Source organism: Corvus cornix, chromosome 8 (assembly GCF_000738735.6).
Source record: "Corvus cornix cornix isolate S_Up_H32 chromosome 8, ASM73873v5, whole genome shotgun sequence".
NCBI lineage: Eukaryota > Metazoa > Chordata > Aves > Passeriformes > Corvidae > Corvus > Corvus cornix.
In genome coordinates, this window is record NC_046338.1 from 11,931,593 (window position 1) to 11,952,399 (window position 20,807).

The 20,807-nt window shown below is 36.9% G+C and overlaps 1 protein-coding gene across 3 annotated transcripts in view; it reads left to right on the top strand.

The window, feature by feature from the left end:
* MIGA1 (mitoguardin 1) overlaps positions 1-20,807 on the top strand; it is a 37,364-nt gene that overhangs the window by 4,083 nt on the left and 12,474 nt on the right. For all 3 annotated transcript variants that reach the window (XM_039556304.1, XM_039556303.1, XM_010408988.4), the window contains exons 5-8: positions 218-344; positions 784-920; positions 1,667-1,790; positions 18,055-18,155. In XM_039556304.1, coding sequence (XP_039412238.1) covers positions 218-344; positions 784-920; positions 1,667-1,790; positions 18,055-18,155 — 489 coding nt within the window. The remainder of the gene's footprint in view (positions 1-217; positions 345-783; positions 921-1,666; positions 1,791-18,054; positions 18,156-20,807) is intronic.

The window sequence follows — 20,807 nt, forward strand, 5'->3', positions numbered from 1 at the left end:
ACTTGCATTGAATATGCATCTAAAGGCTTCACTGAGCTGAATGAACTTAGCTGAACAGACTGCACAGGCAGCTAGAGATGCTGAGAAGCCACTGTCCTTACCACAGAGTAAAAACAGTTTCTAGGCAGATGGCTTGGATGTAATGTACTCTGGCAGGAATGTGGTTTTAAGGATACTCACTATAGCAACACTTCAAAATCTGTTTATGTTTTTTAAGGTTCAGAGTGCCACCTCTTGTCACAGTTGTGCTTGTGCCAATTCTAATTCCTGGGATAAAGCAGATGAAGATGACATTAAGCTTGTCAATATCCCTGTCACTACACCTGAAAATTTATATTTGATGGGTAAGTCATAATAAGAATATTCAGCATTTACCTACAATGAATGTAAATAATTTCTTGGATTGATGGTAAAGTGACACACAATATTGTTGTGTTCTTTCTCAGTGTCCTGTTGGAAAGAGTCTGAGAACATTTCCATAAAATAATGAAATCATACTTGATCTAAAGTTAGTTTTTCAGAATACTCTTTATTCCATTATTGGTAGTAGTAATCCTTAAAATCAGGCCCCGACACATGGAGAAAATGATCACTTTTCTTTACACAAAAAGAAAGTAAATATGTACTTGGAATATACTGGTATAAGCTGGGAATTGATGTTGTTTCAACTTACATCTCTGTGATAGTTATGCTTGTTTTAGCTACATATTTTCCCGTGTCTCTAAAATGTGAAGGCAGCTGAAGCTGTGTCATGGAAGTGGAGGTGTTCCTGCTCTCCCCTAGGTATGGAGCTGTTTGAAGAAGCACTGAGGCGCTGGGAACAGGCACTAACTTTTCGTAACAGACAAGTTGAAGATGAAGCCATCTGCGGTTCCATTAAGCTGGGAGCAGGAGATGCAATTGCAGAAGAAAGTGTAGAAGTGAGTATATTCAGTCTGTAATCTGATGCTGCCCTGACAATTTGTTCTGTTATTACCTCAATCTTTCCAAATTCGAATTCAGTTACCAAACTTGACAATTGATTCCATTTCCAATTTAGTGGTACTGCATTTAAAGGAGATCTGAATTCATTCCTTCTGAGTTTTTTTTGGTTGGAGCAGGACATGGGGAGGGAATTAGCATTATTTATCTTTTGGCAATTGCTGATACATCAGTGTTTGCTTCTGGACAGTATTATCGAGCTATCAAGCAGACAACTTCCCCGCACATAATGCCCTGGATCCTCTTTTTCTTTTATGATTATGTGAGAGGGTATCTGCTTGGCAAAGATAAATGTATTGGGGAAAAACAATCAATTTGTGCATATGCACAAACAATGTGCTTGAACTTTGTTTTCCTCCTTTCTTATGAACAAAATGCTAAAAATATTTTGAAATAAACAGGTATGTGTGACTTTCATTATTTCTAGTGCAGCAAACATCACAGATAATTCTAAAGTACTTTAAAATTTAGATTTTATTTTTATTACACTAAAATTATGTGTGTGTTCAGAAAAGTGTATATATTTTGGATGTTGAAGTTTTCATCTGACAGTGTTCCTGTGTGGTTTGTAGGAAACTCATGTGGCATGGTTTGCTCTGTGAAGGCTGAATATCTTTGGATTTTACAAAGGAATCTTACAGGCTGTAACCAAATAGAAAATCTTGTAATGTCTGTCTTCTTGCAGGATATCATTAGTGCTGAATTCATTCATAAGCTTGAATCTCTTCTTCAAAGAGCTTATCGTCTTCAGGAAGAGTTTGAAGCTACCCTTGGGGTCTCTGATCCTGCTGCCCTAGCTAATGATATTGGTGAGTACTGCTATTTTACATCTTTTTTGCTTGTAATGATGGCTCTTGGGGGAGGACTGAAATATCCAGTGAGCAGAATTATATTTATCAGTACATCAACAACAACAAAAAATCACATTCTTTACATTATTATGTTGTTTGATGAAGTGCTTCTATTTTAGATAACACTGGATTGAAAGGAAATGTTTTTCTTTGTAGCTTGTCAGTATTTAAACATTTATACAGCAAGACTATATGACCCTTTTTATAGCAAAGGTGTTTCAGAAATTTTACGCATCTTTTACGCAACCATGAAACTGTGTATGGTTTGTCATAATTTCTTACTAAAAAGGAAAATGAAACTAGAAAGACATAATCTCAAGCAGATAGCCATTAGCAAAGGTCTTATCTCTAGTGAGTGAAATTTCTCACAGTTATGAGTGACTAAGCTGTTACAATGGCAAATATAATGAGTAGTTGCTGCCTGACATGCTGATTAAGTTCAGATTGATTGTTTTTATTTAAAGAATTGGTTTTGGATGTTCTTAGAGACGGATGCAGTTGCAGCCTTTCGTAATTCAAGATGAAGCATCTGGTCTCAAATACCTGTCAGAGTTTAAAGGCAGAGCACGTTCTGGGATTAGCCCGTCAGGAGCCGTGTGCTGGGCTCCAGCTTGCCTGGCACGAGGTGGCAGTGCTGTGCTGTCCTCTCTTGGCCCTCCTTACCCTACATCGACTGAACACAGCCCTGACTAAGGGGGGAGTTAGATTTAGGTCAGAGCTGGCTTTCTGATACATCTGCATATGTAATCCTTAGAGCAAAAAAGCATTTGAATGTTTCATTTTGGTATCTGAAAGCATCAGTCAAGTTGCACTGTATATCCGTTATAATTAGAAGTTTGTGATTTCTGTCTTCAGGCCAAATTAATAAAATGGTACTCGAAGGACTTCATGTGAATACTCAATGTGTTTAGTTATTGTTTTGCTTAGTTATCCTGGGATTATTTATGTTTAATATTTCATTTTTTAGATGTGATAACTAAATTCTTGTTTACCAAGAATGTTCTGAGAATTTCATTCCTTTCAAATGTTCTTTATAGAAATAATTTGTGATCTCTTGAGTAGATGTCTGTTACTTTATTATTTAAATTTTATTTGTGCTGGCCCAGATGAGTGAGGAAAAAAGTGATGAACTTGTTTAGTGAATACTGTTTTCTATGTTCAGGATTTGGGGCTTTTCATCATTATCTTCCTTGAATTTTTGACTTGAACAGCAAGTGTGTTAAAGGATGCTTCACTTTTTCAGAATGTTTTAATAAAAAATCAGAAGGAAATAATTTCCTTTTAAGTGCTTGTGATGCATGGAAGATTTTTGTTCAATATTTGATATATTAACGACAGGAATGGAAGGGTTCAAGAGTCACAAGAATAAGCAGGTCCAAGAAAATCATGAAATCCCAGTGGTCAAAAGAAATAAAGAGACTACAGACTTCTTTGCACTACTAAGAATAAGAATAATACCCTACTGCAAAATACAAACTACAGTTCTGAACAGAAACAGAGATGAAGGGTCCTATGCTGTGTAGGAATGAATATAATTTGTGGCAAAAGAGGCAGCTCAGATGTTTTTCTGGATGCCTTATACCTAAAACTTCTTAAAGAAATTAGATAAAGAAAGATCCTAATCTATCATTTACTATTCAGTAATCTTGGAAAATGAGAATGGGTGTTGTTTGTTTGTTTTTTAAGATTTTGAGGTAAATTGGTAACTTCCTAATCATTTGGAACAATCTCCAGTGTGTCATGCCTGTGAAACAGAGTTGTAGAGTTTGCAGTTCTGTTACTACAGACAAAATAATAAAATTTAACTTGTGCCAGTTGATACAGTTTCATAGTAGGTAGGTTTTCTTGAGCTGTAGTTTTTTGAGAGATCTGCAGTTTGGTGAATTAGTCTAGCATAAATTAGATTATAATATTTAGCTCACTGATGTGAACATTTATTTATATTTTTGCCTGCTGTTAAGGGAAAGATTTACCTTTTAGGGAAGTTATTTGGTCAAATGCTGTAATTTTATTAGCTATAGAGTTGATTATAAAATCATTTGTAGAGCTGGAAATTGATAAAAATTTATAATTTAGGGCATTTAAAGCATTGAATTAATAAAAAGCAAAGATTAGTAATAAAGATCTGAGTTATCTCTCTAAATAGTTTTAATGTAACAAACTCCATTTAATCCAGGTAGGTATGAATTATATATATAAGTGAGAGATTTTAAAAGAAAAATCAAGAAGAAACACTCTAGGAAAGTTACACATCATAATCAGTGTAAGTTCGTGGCATGCTGCTGTAGAAAAAACCCATTTGTAACCTTTTGCTATGTGCAAAGGGCAGTACCAGCACAGAGGCAGAGATGCAGTCTTGGGTTTGTGTGGTTTTAGAATACTGTGTCCAGTTCTGTTGTTCATATTTCAGAAGATTGGAGATTCTAGACAGCTCAAAACAAACCATAAAAATTTTCCATGTTTTGGAAAAACAAGCTAATCTGTGGTTCAAGTTGGGCATGTCAGCTTCTTATTGAAGAAAATACTGAGAGGTGACTGACTTGTTCTGAATAGCTGCTTACACATGGAAAAGGCATGTGGTGCTGGGGGATTAGTAGACCTTGTTGTCAGAGTCATAACTAGATCGAATTTCTAGTTGTTCAAGTGAAACAACTTAAGTTCTGAAGTAAGCTACCCTCAACACACTTCAGAGGCAAGATTATTTTTTTCTAGTGCTGTTTTGAGGGACATTTTCATTCTTTGAGAGGAAGATACAAACCTGGGGTTAAATGGTCAGTGTAGTCTTTCTGGCATTTCCCCTCACTACTGTTTTTCTTCTTCTATGGGCCTTGGAATGAACAAGAACAAGCCTTTGTCCTGAATAAATTTGTATTGCCCCATCCATGGAAGTGCTCAAGACTAGGCTGGACAGGGCTGTGAGCTACTTGATCTAGTGGTGGCCGGGGGTTGGAAGTTGATGATCTTTAAGGTCCCTTCCAACCCAAACCATTCTGTGGTGACACTTGCAGCTGGTTGTTAAAATGCTTATAACCAGCTCTTGTGCTTCAGGGTTTCAACTGTTGACCCACAGCAGTAATCAGAAAATGTTTAGCTTTGTTTTTTTTTTCTCTGATACATGGGAAGGGTAGATATGGTTTGTGGATTTTTCTTCCGTTTTCTCTACCTGAAGTTCTTGTGATCAGCCACAGCTGAAGTTGAGGCTCTGACAGTTGGGCAGATGCTATCAAGTGCTACATAAATGCCTGACAGGCACTTCTTATTCTTATTTATAAGTTGTTTCTATATGGTTTATAAAGAAGTCCCAATTTGTTCAGAAGGAAAATTACAAAGGTAAAAAATTCTATCAATTTCTCAATTTCAGTAAATTCGTCTATCAAACTTCTGGAGCTCCTGAAACCTCTCTCTCCCCTACTTACCTTCTGTTCACAGATGTTGCTCCTTACCAAAACCTTTAAATGTTATTTTTCCCTGATCAGCATTTCCCTCTACCTAATCAAATTAAGATCTTAGTACTGCCATTGGTCAATCATACCACAGATTTGCTTTTCACTTCGTGATCCCACTTACTATTTAAAGTTGTTTGTGCATGATAAACAATTTGCCAAGCAGCAGCCCTCTGGAGGAGACTGTGGTAATGTGTCACATGGGAGAGTCAGGAATGAGTTACCTGGGGGCCTGTTGGAATACAAGAGCTTATCACTGCAACCACTGTCTTCCCTCATGTGCTGTGTCTGAAGTGCTTCTGTTCTGCCTGCTAGGACAGCTACTTCCAATATTTCTAAATATTCAACTTTCAGCAGTGCAGAAGATAGAGGTATAAATAAATATATTTTCTCCCTGTGGGTAAAATACTATTAAGAGTAATAATAAAAATAATTGCAAATAATAATTGTCAACCTGTAAGCTGTTGTTGAGTTATAAATTATTAATACAACCCTGGAAAAGACTTGCATTTTAAATAGATGAAATAATGGAATGCCATTATGTTCACTGTTGTTGCATTCTCCACTGGACTTTCAGAATTATCATATAAATCAGTAAGCTATAATAGGATTTCTGTAGAAAAAGTACTTCTGGATGAAATTAAAAGAAACATGTAGGGCTAAACTGTGATTGTTTGTATGCTGTGCCTCTCAGTACTGTGAACCAGCATGGGAAGCCTACAAACAGGCATAAGGCTGCACTCCATCAGAAAGGAGGCAATTGGCAGAAAACTATGAAACAAAATATTCATCTTGTTATTTCTGAGTGATGAATGTAAAGGCGTGTAGACCGTTAAAAGCTTCCAGTACTTTCTGTAGTCTGCCCTTGAAGAAAGTTCTTTTTTTTTTCCTGTTTAGATCTTTTTCTAGCAGACTGAAATGTTAGTCGAGTTAACTTGGGAGGAATGCAAAGAGTTGGGAGAGAAACAATAGCTTTACTTACAAGCAGAGTTGCAGGTCAGAGGGGAAAATTCTCAAATTGTAGGGTTCCTTGTCAGCACTAAATTCCTAATACTTCATATTATTATTTTGATTACTGCTGTTAAAAGGAATGCTGGCATTCAAACTGATGGTGACTTGTGTACATTGGTCGTTAAACTTTTGACAGTATTAAAATGCTTTAATGTTAATATGTTTTAATTTTTAAAATATTTCCTTTTAATTGTGTCTCAGTTATACAGTTTAAAACAAATGAAGTGTTTGAGCTACTGCAGTAAGATCTCTCACAAAGGTCTGTGTTGTTGGATGATTTTGTTGAAAGGTTTGTCTGTTTCTTTTTTTAATTTTCTTCTCACACTCAAAGATATGTCTGGCATTTTGGAGAGAATAAGCACAGCCTTTAACCTAGTGGCAAAACTGTTTGGAGAACTGATTTACATATTAGAAACCTTTTCTTCAGCTGATCTTAAAACAAACAAAATCTTTGCATAATCAGTGAAGCGTTGAAACCTCATTTTTATGTAATTTATTAACACAGACTTCTATAATGTCTTCCTGTCTGTGGATTAATATTTACAGCCTGTATTTATCCTTCCTGCCTCTGATGTGTTATTGGAAAAATTTTAGTTTGAGTGTATTATGTATTATTTGACTATGTACAACAAATGTTTCTAGATATAATTCCTAGTCTCCAATGAGGAGCAGTTTGTAAAACTTCACTTAGGTGAGCTTTAGTAATACATACTATGACATAATTTAAAAGCATATAACTTTTTATGTTAGCTTGAAAACTTTTGCTTACTTTGTTCCTTCAAGATAAATTTACATTAAATAATTTCCTAATTTCTTAGTGGAGGCCTAAACATTTTTCTAGTGGCTCAAACAGGATTGAAATCGAAACAAAAGAAAACAGCAGCTTTTTCTCTAAGTGTGGAAATGTATTCATCCCAGCAAATGGAGGGAAAAGGAAAGAAAAGAATATTTCTAAGTCTGAGGAAAAGCCCAGAGAAGTTATCCAATCCTATTTAAAAAAAATAATAATACATATTTTGTACATAATTTTTAGCTATTGCGGTTTGTTGAAGTTCAGTAACTGCTAAAATCATGAGGTCTCTCATATTGCAACTTCCTGCTGCAACTCCTTATTTCTGACTCCCAGCAGATACTCAAAGTGCAGATGTTTGAATTGGATAGTATGTCTTCTCTAATCAGTAATATTTAAATCTGTCCTTTAAAGGCATGTTGTCCAATATTAATAACACTTCCTTTCTAAATTGCTGTCCATAAAATTCCTTATCAGAAACCACCTATGTACAATGCTTGATAGTCGAGTAAGATTGGTAGTTAGAAGTTCAACTTAGCGTAAGCAAAAATATTTCTTCAAAAATCTTGTCTATGAAAAGATTATAATGCTTGGCTTTCTCAGTGATACTTTTAGTTTTGGCAATACTCTACTAAAAATGCAAAGCAGCTTTGCATAGACATGCAGTGAAGTTACTGGTGCTGAAAAATATTGCTATTCACAATCTGTATTGTTTTGTTGCTATTTGCTAACATGGAGTGTATCTGTTATCTTATTTGTATCACTGTTTATCTTAAAAGGTGAAATCTTTTCAACAGTGGCTCAAGAATATCTATTTTACTGGTCAATGACCCAGCACTGGAGAAGTCAAGGTCACTTACTATGGTCGCTTAGCTTGGAGGTTTTTCCAAAAACACTTCCAGTAAGATCAGAAAGAGTCTGTTTCTGGTTTTTGAGGACTTTTGTTACTGTTTGCCCAACAGCTTTGCCATTAGATCCAACTGTGTGGGCTATTTATAACCTCATTGCTTTCCCTTAAATGGCATCCCTGAGCCCTGTCTTCTTTCTGTCCACACCAAAACTCCTGTCTAAACCCTTGTCTCTCTCACTTCTTGACTCGTAACATGTTTTGTCTTGCCTTGTCCATTTAAAACTTGCTTGTCTGACATGGACTTAACTGTTGTTTATAAAAATCACCTTTGCTCATTTTTCTGACCAGATTATTCCTCTCTCTTAAGAAGTCTCTGTCCCTTGGGAGCTTCTCTTCAAATGAAAGTCCTCCTTTTAGCACTAAAAGCTGCTTATAATGGAGCCACAATCCACCAACATGGTTTTATTTCCCAGACTTTGTTCAGTTAGCTGTTCCTGTGCATCCCTGCTCAGGCCTCCTAACATGAAATGCATCTCAGCTAATTCTGCTCATTCCTTACAATATGTGAGCAGCTGCAACTGTCTCTTAGTCCATTAAAAAAAAAATAGTACATATGTACTTTCTTTTTGTGTAAAGAAAAAGTGATCATTTTCCCCATGTGTCGGGATTTGAATTAATAGCTGCTTCGCATTTTGAAAAGTTATATATAAGTGGAAAAAGGCCTCCAAATGCAGGAAGTTGTTTTTTTTTTATTTCTCCTCTCTCATGTTCTTGTGATTCATTCTTAACAAGTTATAGTTTGCAGATTCTTTTTCTTACTAAAAGGTGTACATGCACTTAACTTCTATTTGTTTGTATATCTTGTGAGTATAAATGTGCTAGAGGTAGGAAAAATCATACCAGACAGATGGCAATGAGTGAAGGTGGGATAAGTGTTTATTTTTGTGGCTGGAGTACTGGCAGTGTGAGGTTATATAAACTGATGATCAAGAACATATTTTGGCCCATAGGGCCAATTCCTCTTTTAGAACTTCTCTGGAAACAATCTCTTCTTGCATTGCAGTCTACTTTAAAGAGAGGCTTGTCTGAAACATTTTTGGGCAAAATGAAGAAAGGTGAGCCAGAATAGGTTGAGGGAGACACAGACAGCGATAGTTTAGAATTCGAAAAGACTTCCAAGGTAATCAACTCTCTTGGCTTGGTCCCTTAGTCTTGGAAGTGCAGAAACAATGCTTTGAGCTTTCCAATTGCTTTGGAGTGCAGTATCAAAATGGAATATTGACAGAACCATAAAATCAGCAAATACAGATCTCTGCACTGCAGTTTTATTAATTCAGTAGTTAGAACTAAAATAGATACACTTCTGTATCTATTATTTTTGAGGACTTAAAATGAAATTAAAACATTGCTTGTATGTAGACATAACCAAAAGCTAAGAACTTTTCTTAATGGATGTGTCTACTCTGTTTAAATCTTGCTGCCCTTTAAGTAGAAGACTCTGACACATCAGGCTGGCATAAATGGTTGTGGTGTATCCACACAGCACAGTCTTCAAGGATTACTATTAACAGGACTTGCTATTTAGCACTTGCCATGCCCGCTTCTGCACATTTATTTGCCAAGCATATAGTTAGGGGATGTTTTTTTAGTTGTTTACCCTATAGCTGGAAGGCTCAAGTAGCTTGTGTAAGCATTTCATTTCTAACGACCTTTTAGTATCTTACAATTTTCTGTAACTTCTGTTTCAGCTTGAAATGTTTCAAAGTTGAAACTATATGTGGGAGTAAACATATTTTTGTGGGAAGTTATAGCAAAAGTGAACAATAACAATGGAGGGAGTAAAAGATATTATTTATGTGTCATTTTTCTCACATGCATGTATTTGTGCAGTTAATTGCTCAAACTCTTAGAAAAAATAACTGGGATTTTGATGGTTCAAACTAAAGGTATTTTTTAAAATAAATTACTGTCTCTGATTCTCTGTGAGCTATCTGGACTGTGCACATGTCCCACTTTACCTAATAATCCAGTTTGTGGTGAAGCACTGTGGTGTAACTGATTCAAGACCACATGTCGATCACACCAGGCTTTATTCTCTCTCCTGCTATTTAAAGCTGCCCTTGTTCTACATGGAGAAATGCTGTGAGTATTTAAAGGTGAATGTATGCATATTTCCACATGGCTTGGCACTGATTAGCAGCTGCTCGTAGTTAAAGTTGCCATCTAGTCAATATATTTGTTACCTGTGGTAAACCAGAGTAAGGTGAAATAAAGCAAGACTTGAATAATAAAGAATGTACATAATTTAGGTGATCTCCGATGGTCAGGTTACTCTAATCATTACTTGCTTATGATTCAAGTATTAATATGTTGTTACTAATGCATTTAGCAACCTTACAGTGTTATTAACTTGGTTTTTTAGATTAAGTGTGATAATTGGTCTTATTTAGTAAACTAAAGATTCAGAAGAACTCTTCATAGAGTACAACTTTATAAGTATTCTTATCTCATTCTTTCCCATTCTCAAGGGCAAGGGGAATGCAAGCAGGCCCCAGTCAGTGGGGCACTTAAGATATTCTTTAAGTCTTATTGCTTAAAGTTAAGCATATATCTTAGTAATTTAGGTTCTTAAACTGTATCTGTGTGCAGCTGGGTTTGCAGAAGCCAGTCACATTCCTGAGTAGTGTCACTGGAGTTTGCAGCATTCTGTAAAATAGTTCTGCCCTGAAACTGAAGGGAAGACTGAGATTATTAGGCTGTTCTTACAGAGTTTTTCTGTGTCAAAAATGCTCCATTCTGAATAGAGAGTCCAAGTGGTAGCCCAAAACACACAAGTATGTCTGCATCTTTTGATTTTTATTTCACTGAGGGTCACCAGTTGTATAGCTGGTTCTATCTTTGTCTGATAATTCAGGGGAGAGAAGGTATCATTTTTTTCTGATACTGTCTTCATACAGGTAAGTGGAATTATCAACTGCTGGACAGCATATGTTTCTTTTAATGGAAGAACAAATGACTATGTGGGTTCCTTCTGTCAGGCTGTCTTACTTGTTTTGAAATGTCAACATCCCTATAGCATGGTGTACTGGCTAAAGAAAAACCTTCCCAGAAATCTTACTTTGACAAGAACATCTTGGACCATAGCCTTATGCTGTGTCCAGCAAAGTAGGTTTTTTGCCAGAATACTAAACTGTTTACTCTTTTGGGTTTTATATAACATGTCAGGAAACTAATTTGAAAAAAAATTTGAAGAAATACTTAGAAACACAACAAGTTTCAGGAGCTGAGCAACAGTTGCTGGTTATTATATTGTCCCTTTCCATCACTGCATGTGTTAATATCTGCTCTGTGAAGAAATGCACGGTGGGAAAGCCAAGAAGGTGGCAATGAATTGCCTTGGAAAGAAGCAAGGGATACTCTTAGTAATGGACTGGCATAAACATCCTGCTTTTGAGTACCCACTGACTTACGGGTGTAGAAGAACTGAGGCCAAAGGGAGAAATTCACTTTTGAGACTCCTCTCTCAGTCTGGTGAGAAGACTTTTCTACCTAACCTGCTTATGGAGGCCTCTGGCATAGGAAAGGTACTAAAGGTACTAATTTCTAGATGTGGAAGCTTGAAAGTTAACCTTGTACTTTCATCTTCTGTAAATATGATACTGCATTTTGAATCTGCTCTTCATCCCCATGAGTTAATGTACTGTCACACTGAATGGGGTTGAACAGACCATTCCTTTGTCACTAGAAAGTGTCTGTGCAAAAATAGCAGTAGGTTGCACTTGGTTTTGAGATGTGAAGAACTGAGAAAAGGCAGTGACGTTCAAATCTGATGACTGAGGTGTCTGGCAGGCTCCTCGGGGCTGTGCTGTATAGCCTGGGGCTTCAAAGTCTCAGCTTTGAAGTAAGCAGCACTGGTATTCAAACTGGTCTTTGCTGAGGACAATAGAGATGTGATGCTTTCTGAACTACAGGAGAATGGAGTACCCCCATGAAGAGGAGTGACAACTTTGTTCTGCACATCCATCTAAACAGATTCTGTCCAGATTAGACAGCTGAGCAAACTTTGCTTGGTTGCCAGATCTTCTGTCTCAAATCAAATACAAGCACAGAAACTGTTACCTAAACTAGTTGACTTGAAAACAGAAGAGTGGTCAGAAGTGGAACTTTTCTGTAAAGGATAGGGATTTAAACCTTAAAATCGGGGAAGATCCACTGATTTTTAGCTTCAAGGTAAAGAAGTTGTGAAAAATGGTAACCCTGTGTAAGTGTAGAACGTTATAATGTGCAGTTATGAATCAATGTTTACATTTTCCAAGAAATGAAAGACTGTGTGATAGGGAGAGACCTTATAGTGACATGTAGTTTACACGAGATACACTCTCAAATCTATTTCAGGATCATATGTCTGTAAAGCAGAGAGTCAGAGAAGTAAAACAGAGAAGTGAACACATGCATACATCTATTAGTGTTTATTAAGCTGATTTCTCAGCTGTCAGCACACATGATGTGTTAATTCAGGTTATAAAATACACATCAGATGCTGCTTTATCTTCTTAAAATTCAGATTTCAGCAGTGCAGCACCACGTGTGTTTACTCTGCCTCTTCCTTGAGATCATAGAGTTTCTCATGGTGAGGTCTTTCTATTTTGAGATTTTGGTTTTACAATAAAGCATGCTACAATGATTCAGACACAGCTTTCACAGGTCATATCCTCTGTAATGAAATGGTATTTTTAGCCTTCTGATAATTTCTTTGCTTTAAAAAAATTGCAACTATCAGAAAATATTCCAACTCCATTATCAATTTATGGAAGAATTTTTTAGCAGGTTTAAATCTTGAAAGAATCCTTTATCACAGTTCCGGAATATCAAATTTAAATGTTATTTCCTAATATTTTTTGTAATTTAATGTACCAGTGTGCATGGATTACAGGAAATAAATTGAAATTACATTCCTTTCTCAGGTACACTTGATTTTTACATGGAGAGACTAAAATGATTACTTGTGTAATTTTCTGCTGTTTATTTACCTTTGCAAGATGAGAGCAATAGGATGTAAGAGCAGTAGCCATGTTGCTTTGTTTTACACACCATTAAATGTGCTACTCTGCAGTACCAATGTAACTTTATGGACAAAGTCAGCATCTTGAATGTCTGAAAACAGCCAAATTATTATCAACATTGCAAAAATTGTTATTATTTCTTTCCAAAGTATTTGGTAAATCTCTTGAAGATTGTGAGAATATTTTAGGCAAATTGCATCTTTTTCCAGAGGACAGATACTGCAAATCAGTACCTCACAGTTTTCAGGTGGATTTTATTGCTTATGTGTGTAAACTGAATGGATTGTACTATTAAATTTTTATAAGCATTCTCTACTTATGAAGAATATATTACTGTCATCTATACACATGCTTTTAATTCAGCTTTTAATCAGTTGTACCACTTTTGTCTTAAGAATAAAATCAAAGTAATACAGAACAGTGACTGAAGAACATCTTGGGGTTTGCATGATGATAATTAGGTGAGAACCCAGTGTCTTGGAAAATGGACCTTTTTATACCTGTATGAGTGTGTTGTAGGTAGAAAGCTTTTATGTGAACCCTGAATATTGTATCTGTGCTTGGAAACAATTATGAAAGCTCTGTTGAGTCAACTTTTTCCGAGGAAGTAAGATTTGGCTCTCTATTCACACATAAGCAGAAGATCATTCCCTGCATGAAAACTACTGAGGTTTCTGTTAAGGATGTAATTTGAAGGCTCAGCAGGAAGCTCAGCCGAAGCTCACCTTGAAAAAGGCCTGTGTGTACTAGGAGGAAGGTGAAATTGCAAACACTAATTACCTGCTGCTGTCCTGTGCTCTGTTTTCCCCTGTTCTTCTTCCCCATTAGACATTTGGTTGCTGAGTTCCCGGTCTCACACTGGTGAGCAGAAGCTGTGAGTTCACAACAGGGCCCTGCTGGAGGTTTGAGCACCCACTGAGAGCCAGGCTGGAGTTTCTTCTGTGGGTTTGGTGGGCGTGGGACGACCGTTGCTTTGTGTTCTAAAGGAATCTGTCACTTCAGTTTGCATCAGAGCAGTCCCAACAAAGAACCATGAGACACGTTGAACTTGTGATACATGCTGATGTACTGGTAGAGTACAAGATTTGGTTAGATATTTTTAAAATACCCTGACCTGAAATACATTTTCATGCTGAAGTCAGTAACAGCTTTGGTTTTGTGCAGTTAGATTAGGTGCCTCCAGCTATCACAGATATTTGTGTTACTGGAGAATGTAAACACATAATTTAACACCAGATCCACAGTGATCCGTGGGGGTACCCCGCTCCATTCTTGGTTTGCCTTTTTTAACCTGTGGCTGTACAACCCAGTCATGGAAAGGGGCCACCTGAAGGCTGGGATTGTTTTCTTTTTATAAATACATAAAATAAAATATTTTTATAAATATGAAATGACATAAAATTCACTGCTCTCTAGGTGTGTCCTGTAAAATTTCATGTAATACTGCAGCAGCTACTTGGTAGAACTGATGATCATCACTCTCAGAATTACGACTATTTATAAATGTAAATGAAGCTGCTTTTGGATGTTTCAGCAACAGGGGTGACAAACCACTGTGCCACTTGTAACTAGCTAGAAGACTGTGACAAGCTCTCATGGAACTGAACCATGTTGATTCATGCTGCTGTACTGTCTGAACTGAATTATTGTAATTCCTTTTACTGGGCATGAAGCCACACATCGAAGGGACCTGAGCACACAACGTGGGCTGGCAGAACACTGGGCCCCTGCTGCTCTTAGGGTGCCGTCACTTTTCATAAGTGGATTCCTTTGCAAGGTTTTTTCCTCTTCAGAGTCTATAAAGTTTGTCCTTTTTCATCCTGCTTTCCTGCTTGTGATGGATTAACTGCACTGATTTTCCACTGAAGTGGGAGGGCTGGGCAGAATAGGTAACCATGACTTTAATGGTGGTACTTGGAACTAAAATCTGTAACTCACAGTGAGTTCTTTACTAGTGGGTAAGTGCTTTCCTTTTTTAAATGTGTCAGCTAAGTGCCAAACTCACTTGTGAACTCCTGCCATGTTTCATTCAGGGTTGGCAGGAAGATAACATATAAACGGTTTTCAGAGTTTTAAAACATTATGTGAAGGTGAATGCTTCCCATTTGAATACTAAAAAGTTAATTTGTGTGCAGTTATGAAGGTCAGATTTTGCTCTGAGAGTTTAGGGGCTTAGCTTTGTGCTCTGTCTTACTGTGAAAACCTACCAGAGCAAAGACAAATAATTATTCTAGATCAGTACTTTGTGGATAGATGTGAAAATATCTTGGTTCTGGTATTTTTTTTTTATTATTTTTAGTCTTGTTTAATAGATAGTTGTTTGCAAAACCTTATAAAGCTAGGATTAATTTAATAAGCTTTAGCAGTCCTACGTATTGTTCCATTTTTTTAATACTTTAATTTAAGGACCACATATGCATTTTAAGGCGCTACAACCAAGAGCCATGATGGTAACATCTGAAACTCTACTTCATCCTCTTTACAAATATAAGTGAACCCAAAATAACTCCTTGGCTCCTCAAATAAGTAAAGTATATTTGAAGCTCACATACTTGGTAGTATTCCCTTCCTGAAGTTATTAGAATCTCTAAGAACCGGGGGTGAGTGTGTGAGCAGTTGCAGGCACTGGTGGGTGAGTTCCTCTTGCAGCTGTTCATTCCAGGAGTCTCTTTGTGCCACTGTCTCTTTTTTTCATGTTCTTGTGTCTAAGAATGTTCTGCTGGTACTTGCATGGTATGTACTCCAGCTGTAACTTAATTTTCACCCTAGTGAAATTCCATAGTGAATTTTCGTAATAGCATGCTCTCTTCACAGCATGGGTATTGATAAGCACCTGCTTGGCTAAGGATATTTTAGGGTATTAGGGTGGTGGTGGCCAGAGTCAGAAATAGCTGACAAGGCTGTTGTGTTTTCTTTAGGGAGGCTGTACTTTGTGTGCACATATCACTTACCAAAGGCATTATTTCACTCAGCATTACCAACCTTGTTTTTAATCTTTTTTTTTCCTCATAACATGCAAATTTCATGTCTTTTTCTGTAGCAGTGAGAATTTTCTTTGAGTAAAAACCGCAGATATTCCATATTTAACTAACTAAAATGTTAAAAACATACTGGCTTGGTGATAGTTTTAGGCCCTATTAGAAAACTTGGAAGTATGAATTTTTCAACAAAGATAGATTTAGTCAAAATTTCATTAACTCTAGACCTTCATGTAGTCTATAACAGGCTGAATGCAAGATCTCTGGAAGAACCCCTGATTCTGTGTTGTTCTGGGCTGTGGTTCCTTTGTTTACACGAATTTAAATTTTTTTTTTTATGTGTGTGGAATAAATTTTAGTTAAATAGCATTATACCCATTTATATGTAATCAACCACATAACCCAGAGTTAAATCATTTAGAATCAGTCTGGGGATATGTTCTTGTTATTGAGCTGTAAACTCACATATAACAGTAAAAGCAGCTTAGGCAAAAGGAGAGGCTGAAAAAAGGAGAGCCTAAAAATCTGCAGCCAGACTATAGATTCCTGTACTACCCTGGGTCTAACAGTATTATTGCAGTTTCAGCAACTTTTATGTGAAAAAGTGATATTGGAAAATCATCTGATGTAATATTAGAAGAGAGGTAATGCAAATCATGAGCTAGAAAAAAGAAACATCATGTTACCCATCTACTCTTAAGCAGATCTCAAGCTAGTGCTTTACAAACCACAGTTTAGTTTTCTGTTCCAGCATTTCAGATTCCAATGTGTGATTGTTTCTCAACCGACTTGGAAGCTGCAGTACTTTTCCTCTTGGTTTTAAGAGGTCAAAAGAAAGAACTAGTAAGAATGAACTGAAAAAATCAGACTTCATGTGAATATTGGTGAAGTCGTGATTACAATTTGCCTAACTCACTCTAGTAAAAGCTTTGTCCAAACTTTGAATAATTTTTTCCCTCAGTGAATATTCCCAAAGACAGATATTTGTTCTGTGCAGTTTTTGAGCTGTCATTCCAAGTCTGTAACTAATAAAATCATAACAACCACCAAAGTAATAGTTAAGCAATGTGGCTTTGTAGCATTTCAAGTGATGAGTAAACCGTCCCAGTAAATTGGCATTTGGCCACTTCACTATGTAATGGTGTTTTTAATGAAGTATTGCCCTAGCAACAGGTCTGGATGACATTGGGTAGCTGGTTGCTGCTGACTCTTAGAGATAAAACAGACTTTTAGGAACACATGTGTAATGTCTGAAGGTAAAGTAACCGAAAATAAATGCATCTGTTCTACTGGGAACATAGGATGGGTAACATCAAGCCAAAGTCTGACTTACTGACTTATGAATTTAATCCTTCTGTGAAAAGTGTTTCTATACGGTGAAAACCAAACGATCTAAGAAGTGCAACAGTTGAAATCTGAGAATAAAATAAAGCAGAACTGAGAGAAACTGTATTGCAGATGATTTTAAGAAAAAAATCTGTTATTTAAGAATTGTGGTACTGTAGGAAATCCTTCTGGATATGTTATTTCAAGGGAGAAGCTTTTTGAGGAAAGAGGATGTAGTGAAGATTAAAAGCTTCACTTGCTCTCCTGAAGAACCAGCAAGTGAAAAAAGGCATGAGACGTAGAAAGTGAAACAAGTTCAAGTGAAACTAAAACTTGGGGATGTTGTTTTTATTAATGAACTTTTATTTAGAACACTATTTCTTGATGACAAGGACATTGAGTAGTGTTACATAACACAGCCAAGTCAAAAGCCTAACAGAGGGTCTAGATCAATATAGCAAAGTAATATCATAAGATAGAGACATCTTCAGAGGTCTGTAAAAGAAAAGGCAAAAACCTTGGCCAAGTCTTTTTTTCTTCTTCCAGTTCATTGTGGATGATATTTTAAAGTCTACTTTAAAGACAGAAAAACCCTGTCACCTTTACATGTATTAGTGGGTCATAAAAGAATTTACTCTTATAGTAGTATAATGTTGTGCCTTCTAAATGAGATACTGTGTTAAAGTATACATGAAACACATTTTCAAGACATAAAGGGAATGTTCTGATAGTCTAATAAACTCATTTTTTTAATTTTAAAGATAAAAATACAGACATTACTGTAAAGGATAATGCGGACGATTTCTGCCTTCGAGATACATTAAGCATTGCGTCCACGGACTCCTTTGTTTCCACAGCTGAGGTAAGACTCTTAAAGATTGCTTTTGTAAAGATTTATTGATCTATTTGAGCAGTGAACAGAAGAATCCTATTTTTTTGCTAATCATTATAAGCAAAATATATTTCTCTTACGGGAAAAAAGGAGCTTTTCAGGCTTAGCTGGAACCAGCTTTTTTTTTTTTTGGTGCACTGGCACAATGCATCCCCAACTCCTCCTACATGGAAGGTGCTTTTGAAAAATATATCACATTTTCATGAGTGAAAAAGCAGTCACTTAAGGCTGTAGTAGTTCTTTCCACCATGATTATATCTTCCTGTTCTTTTTTCCTATTGCTTTGCCATACTATAAAGATGTATGAAGAAGGCTTTGTATTGTTTGGACATGGGGGGTTTTTTTGAGAGGAAATTATCAGAAATTGACAGCTACCTGTTTTAGCATGTTTCATGCACAATATGGAGGCACCAGTTTGAGCTGTTACTCTGTTGTTGCACCATGATTAAATCACTTAGCAGGAACCAGAGGTCTGAGACTCTGTTCTGGGAGCCCTGGGCCGGGCTGGTGGGGAAAGCTTGTCTGGCTGTGTGGGTGTGCGGGGAGTCGAGCGGGGACCCCACAGCTCCCTGGAGCCACCACTGGGAAGGGGCCTCAGTCCCAGCTGTGACAGTCCCTGGAGGTGGAGTGGGACTGCCTGGGAGCCTCCTGACTCCACAGTGGGAAGCTCCCTTAACAACATAATATACTTCCTGTAACTTGATCTAATCCTCTGGGATAAGAGCACAAAGGATGCGTAATAATCTCTGGGTAACAGGACATTGCCTTTTAGCTGAAGTCTGCTACAGCTCCCTTGAAGTATTTGAAAGAGACTCATAAGCAGTGACATACTTACTTGAATGAAGAATATCTCCTTCTCTAGTCTCTGGGGAGCTAAAGTGATCTTGAAAATACTCTTCTCCAAAAAACAGGAGAGGCAGTTGGCCTCAATAGATCCATTTTGTCACAGATACTGCTCTCATGTATGCACTACAACTAAGCTACTAAAGTCAGTTGCAAAAAGAGAGAATTGCACACACATTCTTTGCAATTGTTTTGACTGTCTATTATAGGGTTTGTTTTTTCATAACACAATTACCTTGATTTACTATTTCACATTAAATTGTGATGCCTAGCATCCATTCCTAACAAGGATTGTATCCATAGAGACTGGTTACTCTTTGCTGTAATTTGGACAAGACCACAATTCAAGCTTGCTTCAACTCTACCAGCTCATGAGAGGAGCTGTAAACCGTTATAGTTTGTACACTTTTTATCTTTCTTTTTTTCCCCAATGAACTTTCATAGTGTTTTTGCAAGTATGTGAAGATGGGAACAATCCCTTGTGCTCATTTGTGCTGCTTGGCTTAAAAAAAAGGTGAAACCAACCAACCAACCAAGCAAACAGAAAGCCCCAGGATGTATTACCTCAGTGAAATCATCATCCTCTCCTGAAGCTATGTTGTCCCAATATCTGCTAAAAAATATTTGAGTCAAAATTGGAAATGTAATTGTCTTTAAGTATCCTGGAGATATTCTCCACATTTTAATACCTCAAAGCCACTTCTGTCAACTTGTTCTTCCAGGACAAAGTTATGAAGATTTTCTCTTCCTTTCCAGCTGTTCTATCCTTTGCCAATAGAACAAACTCTCTTTTCTCAGATTTTATTGAATAATCTAGTGAAACTTTTAGGTGACAGAAGTCCTGAAGATTAATAGAACATGAACAATTTGCAGTTTGGTGTTAGAATCAGAGCACCGTCAGTGTTCTGGATTAAATAGGATCCACTAGGCTTAAACTACAGGATCAGTTAACTCTGTAGTTGTAGCTACAGGGCATCATTGTGTAGTGCAGGGTAAAGAAAGCTGTGAATTGGTGTTCTCGTACAAAAACACTCTTACCTTGATTTAATATTTTGTCCATCCTCAGGAGGATGTGTGGTGGGGAAATGCTTCACGTTATGGCAATGAGAAGGAGCAACAACTACTTCCCAGTGTATTCAGCTGTTAGTAGAGAACAGTAATTGCTTTAACTGGATTAGAATTGACAAAACAGATTCTTTTATTCTAGACATGATGATATTGAGTAGCTTCCTCTTGCTTATCTACTTTTGTCTTTTCTTTTGTTCTTGCACTAGGAAAATAGTGGAATGTTTTAATTTAGGCTAAGAGGTCTGAGGCTTTTCCAGCTTTGGGTTTGTCTCACCTAAGGGCCAGATAAGGCAGTTGTTCTTTCATCAAGTTCCCTGATTGCAGTGACAATATTAGTAACTGTCCTAAACTCCATTGCCTGATAGAAACATTTAGCAAAGTTTTTAAATCTGAAATTCATATGTGTGTTTATACTGCTCTGTGATTATGCCCTACTGGAATTAGTAATTTCACCTTCCAGGAAATTAGAACGTGGCACCATTTTTTGTGGCCTCATCACACTGCAAGCTGTGTGTTGACAGTTCCTTGGCTTCCTTCTACACTGCATCCTGTCCCAAGGAGCAGGACTAAGTATTCTGTGTGACTCTGATTTTTGGAGACTGGAAACTGTTCGTGTTTCAATGCTGACACACAGGTCAAATTTAGCTCCCTGCCTGCAGGAGAGAGAATGGTCATAAAACAAGACACAGATAGATACTTGAATGGAAATTG